Source organism: Ambystoma mexicanum, chromosome 12, assembly GCF_040938575.1.
Source record: "Ambystoma mexicanum isolate Mex_15411 chromosome 12, UKY_AmexF1_1, whole genome shotgun sequence".
NCBI lineage: Eukaryota > Metazoa > Chordata > Amphibia > Caudata > Ambystomatidae > Ambystoma > Ambystoma mexicanum.
Window position 1 is genome coordinate 85,520,856 of NC_090936.1, and position 13,290 is coordinate 85,534,145.

Consider the following 13,290-nt stretch of genomic DNA (forward strand, 5'->3'; position numbering starts at 1 on the left):
TCGTGCAGATTCTGCAAGAAGAACAAGGAGACCCTCAAACACCTGGTAATGTTTTGTCCAGCTTTTGACCAACAAAGAAAGCGATACTTTGGGCAAATGATCAATAAGTATCAGCTCATGAGTTCAGAAGAATGGTGGAAAGCGTTCTTCGAAGGACATAATAAAGCAGTCCTATTTGCCTTAACAAATCTTCTGCGAATGATAAAAATTGGTTTGGATGCCGAAAATGAGATCACGGAAGCATGCAAACTGGGATCTTCTGTATCAGGAGGCACTCGAGCCAGTACTTGTTGTGATAAAGGAACCTTTTAAGCATGTGAACGAAAAGAGAAGAATTGGAGGGAGGGATGAAAATCTCTTGTGTTGTTGTTTCTGTTTTAAAGGTTTGAATAAACCATAAAAATAAAAAAATAAAAAATAGTATAAGAGGAAAGAAATACGGCGATTGCAAAAATAAAGTAAGTTTCGTACATTAGAAATAAGGCAACTAAAAGAAGCAACACGGTGCTGTGCATTCAAGATTCGCGGGGTTACCTTAAATATTACTGCCGTTGCAGATGCACATTTATTAGAATGTCTGCAGCGTTTCCAAAAGATCACCGTTGTGAAGAGGAGTTATGGAGATAGAGCTAATTTGTGCAGGACCGCATCCAATTATGTAGGGTAAGACGTCCACGGTAAGCAATTTGGGGAGAGAGTGATACGTGCCATACGTTAGTATAAGTAACGCAAATTGCTTGAAAGAAAATAATTAACCCGGTCAAGGACCGTGCACAAAGTTACTAAATGTCTGGTTTACCTGCGTGTCGGCAATTAACTGGGGTTTCTGGAGGTCCTCCCGGATTCCGAGACAGGATTCTGGGCTGGTGTACATGACTGCCCAGTTCCCACTGGCTCCTCCAGAAAGTTTCACCGGTGACCCAGAGGTGTTTCGTACTTTTTTGAATCAATGCCGCCTGCATTTCTTGTGTCGCTTTATTCGTTCCCTGACTCTACAACTAAGGCAGCCTTTTTGTTGTCGCATTTAGGGGGCACTGCTCCGCTTGGGCAAATCCGTTGTTGGAGGAAGGGAGTCACATGCTATATGACTGATGCTTTCAATTGATGCCATGAGCCGTGTCTTTGACACTCGTTATAAGACCCAGCCCACAGATCTGGAATTATTGGGGTTACAACAAGGTGACACTACTTTGTTAACGTATCTGGCAAAATTCAATCAATTGGTGGCCGAGACCAGCTGGCCCGAAGATAACAAGGGGCTCTCGGTATCTCTACAGGACACACCAGCAACAGTTCCTGTGGTTCCCACGGCTTTTCCAGAACTCCTAGATCTTGTTTTGCAAATAGATGCCAGGAAGGTCGAGAGGAAAAGCAAGCAAAGGGCTTTGGTTTCTATGGCCATGACTTCAGCTAGCCCTAACGTAGGGAGCAGCGAACCCATGCAGATTGGCGCTGTGAGGTGTCCATTGTCCCCTCGAGGAGAGGGAGCTCAGACCACCAATGGTGAAAATCATTGTTGTGGAATAGGGAAGCCTGATCTAAGGAGGTGGAGACAATCCCTAGTCTGGGAATCCCGACTGAGTTGCACAAAGCATTTCTTTTATAGTAACACATTAAAACTATTAGCTGTAAGGTCCCAGCTCATCTTGCCTGCAGGAGTAGAGAATAAGAATAAATCCTCCAGACCCAGTGGACTTGCCCTCTCTACAATCTTTGATTAAAAATTGCAGAGTTGACAACCCCTGCGGGGAAATGGGAAGTTGATAAAATAGAAAAAGTCAGATCTCTGATTGCCGCTGACTGATGACCTGCAAATAAATGCAATAATTAATTAAATAAACATTATTCCTGACTCTGACCACTCAGTAAACTTAAAATGTCAATGTGAAATCTTGTTTACCCGACAGCCTTTGCTGAGAGCTGAAAGGCATACTAGAAAAATGCTCTGCTCTATAGACTTCTTTTCTTTTGATAAACTTTACTTTTGAATTGTTTTCATTGTACTTCGGTTCTGGATAGCTTTGGTAGTTCTATGCTTCTTCAGCCAACTATTTACATTTTAAAATCACAGTACTCTGTTCACTGAGTTCTATGCTCGAAAGAGTTTAATACCCAGGCAGTGGCCTGTGGTGCTCTCCTGACCTTCCTGCACTGTTAGATTACTTTTGCGTGCCTAATTGAATCTTCATTTGATGGCTGCACTTGGAACATTTTCTGCATTATGAAAAAAACTTGCAATTACTTTCACGCGTCTAACTGATTCTTCTTTTGATGTTCGCGCTTGGAAAACTCTACAAGCGATACAAAAAGACCCGCCGAGTCTCTGACCAGAACACGGCACACCTGCGGGTCCTTTATTTTAAGGATCGAGCCGACAGGCCTTTTGTAATTCTTCCCTCTGGCTCTTGCCTTGCGCCCGAGTTAGTTATTAGTTTACCTCATGCTGCCTGCCCAGACCGAAAGAAAAATGAATTAAAATAACAGTTAATGTCAAACGGAGTACCAAATTGGAAGAGAAATTATCTCTGAAATCAGACGCACAGGGCGCTGGCTACCGGTTCAGGACCGGATCAAATTCAAAACAATGGTTACCACCCGCAAATGCCTCACTAACATAGCTCCTAAATATCTTAACAACCTGCTAACTCCAACCCAAAACATCAAGACCACACGCTCTGCTTCAGCCTTCCTTCTCTCTGTTCCAAAATTCAAAACAACAAGGGCTGGGGGACGTAGTTTCCCAGTTGTGGCAGCCAAAGGTTGGAACACCCTACCCTCTAGACATCAGATCTGACCCTTCCCACACCTCATTCCGCAGAAAACTTAAAACCTGGTTCCTCACCTCCAATGTGCAGCAGTTCATCCTTATACAATATGCTCCTGTGAATATGTCTGCTCTCCCTCATTTGCAAATTACCGATGTTAATAAGGTTACACATGTAAATATTACTGATTATGTACTGACGTTAAAAATGTATATGTAAATATCTTATGTCTGTAAATATACGTAATATGACTTATGGCAAACCATTGTTTTCTATGGTTACCTGTGGTAACCCTGTAATGTGTATGACCTGCTCTCCAGCGCCCAGATACCTGCGGGTTTGGCACGCGCTACAAATGCGAAATACATAAATACATTGATTATAGACTGGAGTGGACTGGAGTGCATGGAGCGGACTGGAGTGCATGGAGCGGACCGGAGTGCATGGAACAGATTGGAGTGCATAGAATTGCGCAACTTACATGGAATGGTTTGGAGTGCATGGAATGTTTGAAAGAGCATGTAACTCATCATATCACATCACCACGCTTACTCTCTTCTTTACACCACCATTCAACTAGAACACAGAGATACTATCACACCATTCGGTATAGCTGTTCTCATATCAACATCTGCCTCATACTCTCCATCACTCTAACTAATCACTGCTGGTTACACACCCCCCAGCCAAGCGTTTTCCTCAGGCCTAACGTAGCCACAATTGGTCTGGATAAATCCTGCCAGAACGAACACATACTCTTGATCTCTCAACCACCACACCTACCGCTAAGAAGCAGCTATTACACGAATGCCATACCAGCTGCACACATAACCGGTGCTCACACGCACCTTTGACTCTCTCTACTCTCTCTACTGACTTGAACTTCGATTCCCAAGGGTGTTCAACCTACCAGCGCCTTCAGACCATACCAATGGTACATAAGGCGCTTTATACATGCAAAATAACATAACGTAACATAAGCTTCAGAAACAACTCTGTAATATGCAATCTTTCTTGACTTTTTCATTGCACTGCACTTCTTTACTATTTACACCCACAACATTGTCCTGGCACTTATCTCAGTAAAGCTGGAATCTTCTGAAGTCTTTGCCCTTCTTCAGTTCACACTAGGTCCTTAGTTGCTTAAAAATTAAAAATCAGCACAGACTGGCATTCCCAACATCTTGGATTGGTACTATACTAGCATCATATCTGACTAATGTTAAGGAAAATAAATGTTGGCATAGATCACTCATCAACAGACTTTAACCCCAGCATCTCTCCCTGCGCCTCACACACACCTTGTGTACCCAGCCCCTTCTCCCGGCCACATGACTCAGAGTGACCGTGACATTAGCCACTGTAGTGACATTCTTTGAGCAAAGTATCACATTGCTCAATATTTTCTGGTGAGAGGCAGATACATTAAGATCAGACTACTGGAGGTTGCACTTTTGTCAGGGTGAGTATTTTTCATTGGTCTAATGTTTTGTTTTAAGCTTTATGGGAGGACCGGGATGTAATTCAGTTGTTTAATAATTGCTTTAGTATGTGTACTGGCCATCCCTTTCATAGCATCCCACAAATGCTATCCTTTGTTGAAGATGTTCTGTAGTATAAAGGTAGAAATGTATGTTATTTGAGGATTCCAGTTAAGATGATAAGGAATCTGTAAAGCACAATATAAATATCCTTCAAACTGCATTCTAACTGGCTTCAACTGCTTCCTTTAATAAAAAAGACAAGACATTGAAAACATGGGACTTTCAAACAATGCTTGCAAGATAGGTCAGCCGTCAAGATAGACTACAGTATGATCACTTGGATACAACTGAGAAATCGGATTCCTTCAAATATATCTCACAGGGATGCCTCAAATTAAATTTACTTCTGACAGACTACAAAAATAACATAACCAACTTCAAATATTCCAGTAGGGACTGCAATTTTTCTTTTCAAACTGTTGATCTCAAAGATATTGGTAGAGCAAGAAAGCCATGCTTTCGTAAATAGTTCTGGCACTTACAGTCATCATATCGGATTGCCACTGGGCAAAGCTGCTACTTCACAAATTCACATAAACACCACAACCTTTACATGCTGCATGTGTAGATAACAAACGGCTTACCTCATCCAAGCACTTGAAGGCAGGACTGGCAGACACATCTTGGAGGCCTTTTTCCTCAGTATTAAATGTGGGGGCAATAGCATGAAGAGGCTGCTCCTCATATTCCTCCTCTGAGTCACTAGAATAAGAATTACCATGCTCTGTGCTGGTCATCATTTTCTCAAAGTGTGCTGTTAAAATAGAGAAAATTGAAGGTGCTGAACATGTGATTAGTCAGATTAATGGAACAAATCTAGGACGAGAGAAAGGACCCACCATTATTTTATTGAAGTGATATGGTATATGCATTTCTATTCTATGATCGATATTATTAATAGGCAGAATGGTATCACTTGATCAGAATCTAGCAGATATATCATTATTGATTTGGGAAATTTAAGACATTTAGGACATCTGGTAACATTTGTGATGATTTACACACCCTGAATTTTATGCATCTGCTACATTATTTGGGCTTCAAATATCAAAATGTAGGTGTTATAACAGTACACATGTGATACATTGTATGATGATTACGTGCAACATTGATTCCTACTATTCTTACACTGTGGTGCACCAGTGCTGCAATGTTCAGACACATTAGCTTTTCTCTACACTCACCTTATTTGACATTAGAAGAAGTCCTGTTCTTCATACATGTCTTTAGAATATTGGAAAGATTTATATAACTTGATTCAAAAGGAGTGGAAAAGAAGCATAAATGACTTAGCTTCGCTAGAGTTGTTTTATGACTAATTAGTCTTTCATCAGACAGATTCCACATCTTAGAAATATCCACCAGGCACCCGATTGCCTTTGGACATTTTCTCAGCCACCGGGGGTTCACTGCAGTTGCACGTCCACTCCTCTCAGCGTTGATGTTACCAACGACTGCAGGTGTGACACTATGGGTGATAGATACAAAGCCAGCTTCTCCCAAGGACAGTTGTATCCAGTTTTCACAGCTGCTGAAGAACTACAGAAATCTAAGAGGTTACAAACTATCAACCGAAAGGGCTAATATGATGAGGAACTTGTGGGAGGATCAGAAAGAACATTACATTAGGTAAGTCATTTGTTTTTCTAACGGATCCCTTCCTCTGAAACATCCCTCATCATAGAAAGACTCCTAAAGCAGCACACAACCTGGAGAATGGAGAAAAATATGGCACCATCACCTAAACCAGGAAACCCTAGAGCAACACATGGCCAAAAATGGCCATCCTAACCAGAGAAGGAATACAGGCAGTAATGCCTGGCAAACATGTGCAGAGAAACCCACATAGCAACAAGACAGAAGGCCACAACTGCAACACCTATCTCCAAGACAGAAGTAGCTGCCAGTACTCTGCTAGAATGAGCCTTGAGGTCCACAGGCACCTCCTTGATGGCCAGATTACATCATTAAGAAATGCAAAGGATGATCCACTTGGACATGGTCTCTTTGGTAACCAAGAACCAGCAAAACTGACAAACATCTTTTCTGATGTCTCTTGTCTGAGACAAATTATCCGAGAGCCCTCTTGGGGTGCAGGTGATGAGATCCCTGCATCTCAGATGGATTATGTAGAGATGGATAAAAGTCTGACACAAGCTTGGGAAGCAAAGACTGCCTTACTTCCAGTCACTTTCTCCTTGGAGAAGATGTGGTAAGGACACTTGACTGAGACAGTCTGGAGCTCTCTCACACATCTCACAGAAGTGATGGCAACCAGGAAAACCACCTAGAGTGAGCAATCTCAAGGGGCATACAAGTAAAAGCTCTAAAAGAGCCTCTGGCTAGTCAATCTCTGCAGAATCTGCAGATTGTTAGGAATGGAAAAGAAAGACCCCTATTCAGGAGTTCTGTTGAAGACCAACTTAATGGTAACGTACCCTTTCACAGTGCCATATGAAGGCTCCCTTAAGTCAAGGAAAGCAGCAGACCAGGAAAAAGGATCCAATTCCAGACTGGGTTACACATCCTCTGGACCTGGTCCAGGCACTAGGATAAGGGTGGGACCGATCCTCTGCAGTCTTCCAAACACTAGCAGAATGACAGTAATCTGAGGGAACACACAGACTAGATGCAGGATCTACACCGTCAATGAATCCCACTAGAGCACCAGAGCATTCTGTGCAGGAAATTCTATAGATAAAAACAACTTGCGCTTTCTGTTCACACCGGAAGTGAACATTTAAATCTCAGGGATTCCGAAGCAGATGAAGATGTTGTGCAGAACATGCTGACAAAGTTCCCACTTGTGCGAAATGGACCAACACCTGCACAAGGGACCCATGACAATGTTCTCCTCCCTGGTCTGATGGGTTGACGAAAGGGAGACAACGTTCTCTGGAGAACCGAACTACAGTTGCTTTGCTTCCTTGCACAGAGGCAAACCCCACACCAGAATCTGGACACACGTGCAACCCCCCAGACCACCACAAAGAAGGTAGAAAAGCAAACATGGCCAGCCTCATGGCTCACACTTCCAGAAAGTTGATGTGTTCCTCTGTGTCTGTGGGTAACCACAAAGCTATTAATGTGACATTGTTCAGACCAGCCCATCCCAATCCTTCAGAGAGGTGTTCATGGCAAACATCTAACTGCAGCCAAGGTTGCCGAAAAGGCTCTCCTAATAGCAAGTTGTCATGGAGAGTTCACCACAGCAGATCAATGACACATTGAAAGCCTTAAAAGGTCTGTCAGGCTGCCCTTAAACTGGGACCACTGATTCTCCCAAACAGACCTTGAGAATCCTTTATTCAGATGTCCAGGGAAGGGCTGGCACTCTCAGATCCCAAACCTTCGGGTGGACGAGCGAGGGAGGATCACGTGGGTAGGGGAGCGAGGGTTATGGTCAGGGGAATGCCGCAGGTGAGGCACAGTATTATACCAGAGAAAGGGACGAGGAAGATGAAGCCCTTGAGGCTTTTATAGGCTGTACCTAATCAACCTCACTTCTACCCCTTGAACCTCCTTTGCCAGAATCCAACATCCCCTCTACACCTGGTAAATCAATTAAAAACCCTGTTGCACTCAAAAACCATATCTCGCAGAATCCCCGTTTCCGTAGTTCCTACCCGAATACTCCCAGTCATTCTTTTCCACATCCTTCTGATCATTCTTTCCCAAACTCCTAGTATACTTTGATAATACACTGCCGTTCTCACAATACCCCCTATTCATTTCATAATGACTACTTGACTACTTGAGAGGGCTTCTTTTTCCAGGGATGCAGTTAGTTGGGTACTCTCTTCCCTGTCGGACCGGACAGCCAAGGTCTTCCATGAGGAAGCTACGTCAGAGGGTTATGCTCTAGACTGTGGAGTACTGCAGGGTCATCAACGCCACATACAACAGAATCCATCTCTGGATGTTGCACAATGGCCTTGCCCTGAACAACTCCAAAACAGAGATTATATATTAGGTACCTCCTCTAAGCTGCGTCACTTAGACCAAGCCCACTCTTCCTTCGAAATTGCTGATTGTCTTCTTCCCACTCTCAAGAAAGGGAAGACTCTGGGAGTCACTATCGACCAAGCGCTCTCAATGAGGGCTCACATTAGCTGCTTAGTGGCCAGCTCATCATACTACATCAAGCTCCTTGCACAACTTAGACCTTATCTTGAAGCGTCAAGCTGTGCTACTTTGGCCAGAGCTATCACAGGAGTTGCTTGTATTTCTGTACAAGCATCCTACTGGGTTTGGGTAAGGGTGAAATCAAACACCTACAAGTTGTTCAGAACAACGCAGCGAGGGTGGTAGTAGGCCTATGCAAAACTGATCATGTGTCAGCGGCACGGAAATCGCTACACTGGCTTCCTATAGCCAAGAGGGTCCTGTTTCGTACCCAGCGCATTGCACACTCCTGCCTCTACGGAAAAAGTCTAACCTACCTGGTAGTGCTACTTAAATGGCTACCTGACAGGCACAACCTCAGATCTAACACCGGTGTACTGCAACTACCAAAAGCAAAACTGTCACTTGTAAAATATTGATGCTTTCCTTTCTCGACTCCACATCTATGGAATAACTTGCCCCCTGGCTTGAGGCTGTTTTCCAGTCTCGCCAGCTTCAAACGCAATCTGAAAACCGTTCTCTTTGAATACATTTTTTTTCCAATTTATTTTATTAGGTTTTCCAAAACATAATATACAACTGTTGCATTTCAGTTGAACCATATCAAAACTGGGAACCCACAACCCCCTCTCCCATCCCTCCAAAATATCACCATGAAGTCACTAAACCAACTTTTTGGTTCCCCCCTCCCTCCTTCCTTCCCCTGGAACGTTGTGCCCTCGCGTTGATAGGCTCAATTCGTTGTTCGTGTCCTCTATACTAGCGTGTATGGTCTCGGTGAACACTTTCAGAGTTAGCAACTGTCTCTTCCACCACAATTGTGGAAATGGTATTGTTTTCTGTTGGCCTCAAGATGATGATCTTTTTCGGCATGGGCCCTACAATGTATTTGTAGTCGTATACACAAGTTATGTTATGTTATGTTACTTTGCATTTATATAGAGCCTTATGTACCATTGGTATGGTCTCAAGGCGCTGGTAGGTTGAACGCCCTCGGGAACCGAAGTTCAAGTCAGTAGAGAGAATAGAGCGAGTCAAAAGGTGCGTGTGAGCACCGTATATGTGTGCAGCTGGTGTGGCATTCAAGTGATAGCTGCTTCATAGCGGTAGGTGTGGTGGTTGAGAGATCAAGCATATGTGTTCGCTCTGGCCGGTTGTTATCCAGACCGATTCTGGCTTTGTTAGGCCTGAGGAGAACACCTAGGGTGGAGGGTGTGTAACCAGCAGTGTTTAGTTAGGGTGATAGGAGGTATGGGGCAAGTGATGGTATGAGAACAGTTATATGGAATGGTGTCATAGTATCGCTGTGTTCTATTTGAGTGGTGGTGTAAAGAAGAGAGTAAGCGTGGGGTGTGATATGGTGGTTTACCTTAGGTGATTGAGATCGCGCCCATTCCAATAGTTCCATGTACTCCATCCGTTCCATGTACTCAGACTGTTCCATCCACATATTTCACCCGTTCCATCCACATACATCACTCGTTCCATCCACATACTTTACCCGTTCCATCCACATACTTCACTCGTTCCATCCACATACATCACTCGTTCCATCCACATACTTTACCCGTTCCGTCTACAATACTTCACCCGTTCCATCCACATACTTCACCTGTTCCGTCCACATACTTCACCCGTTCCGTCCAGATACTTCACTCTTTCCATCCACATACATCACTCGTTCCATCCACATACTTCACCCGTTCCGTCTGCAATACTTCACCCGTTCCGTCTACAATACTTCACCCGTTCCATCCACATACTTCACCCATTCCATCCACCCAGTTTGTCCGTTCCAGCCAGCTCGTCCGTTCCAGCCAGCTCGTCCGTTCCAGCCAGCTCGTCCGTTCCAGCCAGCTCGTCCGTTCCACCCAGTTTGTCTGTTCCATACAGTTCATCCATTCCACTCACATACTTCACCCGTTACAACCTCATACTTCTTCCATTCCAACCACATTTTCATTTGATCCCTCGATTTCACCCGTTCCATCCACATACTTCAATCATTCTATTCAATAAATTGGACCCATTTTGTCCACATACTTCACCCGTTCCTTCCTCATACTTTATCCGTCACTTACATATACATCACCCGTTCTTCCAGATCCATCCTCTGTTCCTACCTTTACTACACCTGTTTCTTCCAACCACTTTATCTGTTCCATCTACACACATCTCCCGTTTGCTTCGCACTCGACACCCGCTCCGTACTCGTCACCCGCTCCGTACTCGTCACCCGCTCTGCAATCAACACCTGCTCCGCACTCGACACCCGCTCCGCACCCGCAACATACCCTACATCCGCTCAACACCCTACATCGGCTGAACACCACCCCACCCAACATCTGCTCAACACCCTAAATCTGCTCGACACCCTACATCCACTCTACTCTATTATCCACTCACACGTTACAACCGCACCACAACCTGCAATCGCACCACGCTCTTATCTACTCTGCACTCTCACCCGCTCTATGCCCTCATCCGCTCCTTGCCCTCATTCATTCTACGCACTCATCCGCTCTGCGCACTGATCCGCTCAACATATTCATCCGCTCTACTCGATTCATCCACGTCACAGACTTCATCCGTTCCACTCACTTTGTTTATTCATCCTGCATTATCGGTTTTCGCACGCACTCGATCCGTTCCGTGTTCTCCATCTGTCCCATGCACTACACCCATCTCATGTACTTGAATCGTCTATTCTGTATTTTCATTTATACCATGTACTCATACATTCCATGTCATCTGTCTGCACTCATCCGTCTTCTGTACTCATCTTTCTATCTTCTTCACTTTATTCCTTTCGTCGATTTTGTTACTTTCATCCATTGCAATCATTTCATCCATTTCATTAATTTCCACCACTTTACTGCTTTCGTACAATTCCTTCTTTTTATCCACTTCACTGCTTTGATCAACTTAACTCATTCTATTCTGTTTGTCCTTTTTTTGTTTACCTTAGTGGTTAATAGTTTACAATTTCTTGCTTGGATCTTGATATTGTATTGTTGTTTGTTTTATTGTTATTTAAGATCTAGTAGTTTGGGTTAGTTGAATTGTTTCTATACACTTTATTCCTCACGTCTACATTGATCCTCTTGTTCATTACATTTGTTTTGTCCATTTCATTAATTTCAGCCACTTTGCTGCTCTCATACAGCTTATTCTTTTTATCTGCTTCGCATGTTTGATCCTTTTTACTAAATCTATTTTGTTTGTCCTTTTAGCTAACCAATAGAGGTTATTATTTTTGATTTCTCGCTCGGATCATGATGCTGCATTGCTCTTTATGATCTAGCATTTGGCGAAGTGATTGAGATGCTGTTTTCTAGTTTGAGTTTGATTGAGTTTGGGTCGGTTTTAGGGGAAGAGCCAGGTTTTCAGTAATTTGCGGAAACACATGAGGTCTTCAGTGAGTCGGATGTGGGGTGGGAGTGCGTTCCACAGCGTGGGGGCCAAGGCTGAGAAAGATGATCCGCCTAACCTGACTGAGTTTGTTTTTGGTATGACTAGGAGGCCGGCTGAGCTTGATCTTAGAGTACATGCAGGGTGATAGGATTTTAGTTTGTCTTGGAGATATTGAGGTCCGGTTTTATGCAGTGCTCTGTGAGAAATGCATAAGGTTTTGAAGGTCACACTTTGGGCAACCGGAAGCCAGTGCAGAGTTTTGAGGGCTGGGGAGATGTGGTCTCTCGGGCCAAGCGCTAGTAGTAGTTTGGCTGCAGCGTTTTGTGCTCTTTGTAGTTTAGTCAGTTGGTATGCGTGGACTCCAAGGTAGAGGGGGTTAGCGTGGTCCAGTCTTGAAATAACCATTGACTGGACCGCAGAGAGTCTGTTGGGAAAGGAGAGGTATGGAAAAATGCGCTTAAGAGTTTTAAGGTGGTAGTGGCAGGACTTTGAGACGTTGTTGACTTGGCGCGAGAGTGTAAGGTCAGAGTCTAGGGCGCATCCCAGGTTTTTTACTGAATTAAAGGGAGTCGGTGAGTTGCCCATGGCAGATGGCCAGGGTAGTAGGTGTGGAAGAAGTTCGGTGTTGCCACATACCATAATTTCGGTTTTTGAGGGTTTAGCAAGAGGTGGTTTGTGGTTATCCAGAGCTCTATGTCGAGGAGGCAGGAAGCAAGGTCGGGTCAGCAGTTGGGATTTGAGTTCTGGAGTTTTAGAATTAGTTGAGTGTCATCAGCATAATTGAAGCACAGGATGTTGTGTGAGTGAATTATTCGTGGAAGGGTGGCCATGTAGAGGTTGAACAGAATGGCGGACAGGCATGCTCCTTGTGGAACTCCCGTGTCGACTGGTCGGGCTTGGGAGGAATAAGTGGAGAGTAGGGTTATTTGGTTCCTGTTTTTGAGGAAGGATGCTATCCATTTGAGAGCGGTTCCACAAATTCCTAGGAAGCAGAGGCGGTCAAGGAGGATTGAGTGATTGATTGTGTCGAAGGCAGCAGATAAGTCAAGAAGGATTAATGCAGCGCATCCCGCAGAGTCTGCCGTGTTTTTAAACTCATCCCAGATTGAGGTTAGGGTGGTTTCAGTTCCGTGTCGGGCTATGAAACCTGATTGAGCGGGGTCTAAGCGATTGTTGGCTTCGACAAGGGCATTTAGTTGTAAGAAGGCGGTTCGGTCGATGAGTTTTGCAAGGAACCTGGTATTTGAGATGGGGCAGTAGTTTTTGGGCTCGAGAGGGTCTAGGGAAGGTTTTTTTATTAGAAGTTTGACATGAATCATTTTGAATGCGTCGGGAAAAATTCCAGAGGAGAGGGAGTCATTTATGATGGTTCTTGCGTGTTCTCCTGTGCAGGTGGAAGCGAAAATTTCTTTGAGGGTTGTGGCTGGGCAAGGGTCTAGCAG

General features: G+C 44.2%; 1 protein-coding gene across 1 annotated transcript in view; it reads right to left on the minus strand.

Moving 5' to 3' along the window:
- CCDC146 (coiled-coil domain containing 146) overlaps positions 1 to 13,290 on the minus strand; it is a 1,748,551-nt gene that overhangs the window by 1,540,818 nt on the left and 194,443 nt on the right. The window contains exon 4 of the mRNA XM_069628051.1: positions 4,894 to 5,063. Coding sequence (XP_069484152.1) covers positions 4,894 to 5,063 — 170 coding nt within the window. The remainder of the gene's footprint in view (positions 1 to 4,893; positions 5,064 to 13,290) is intronic.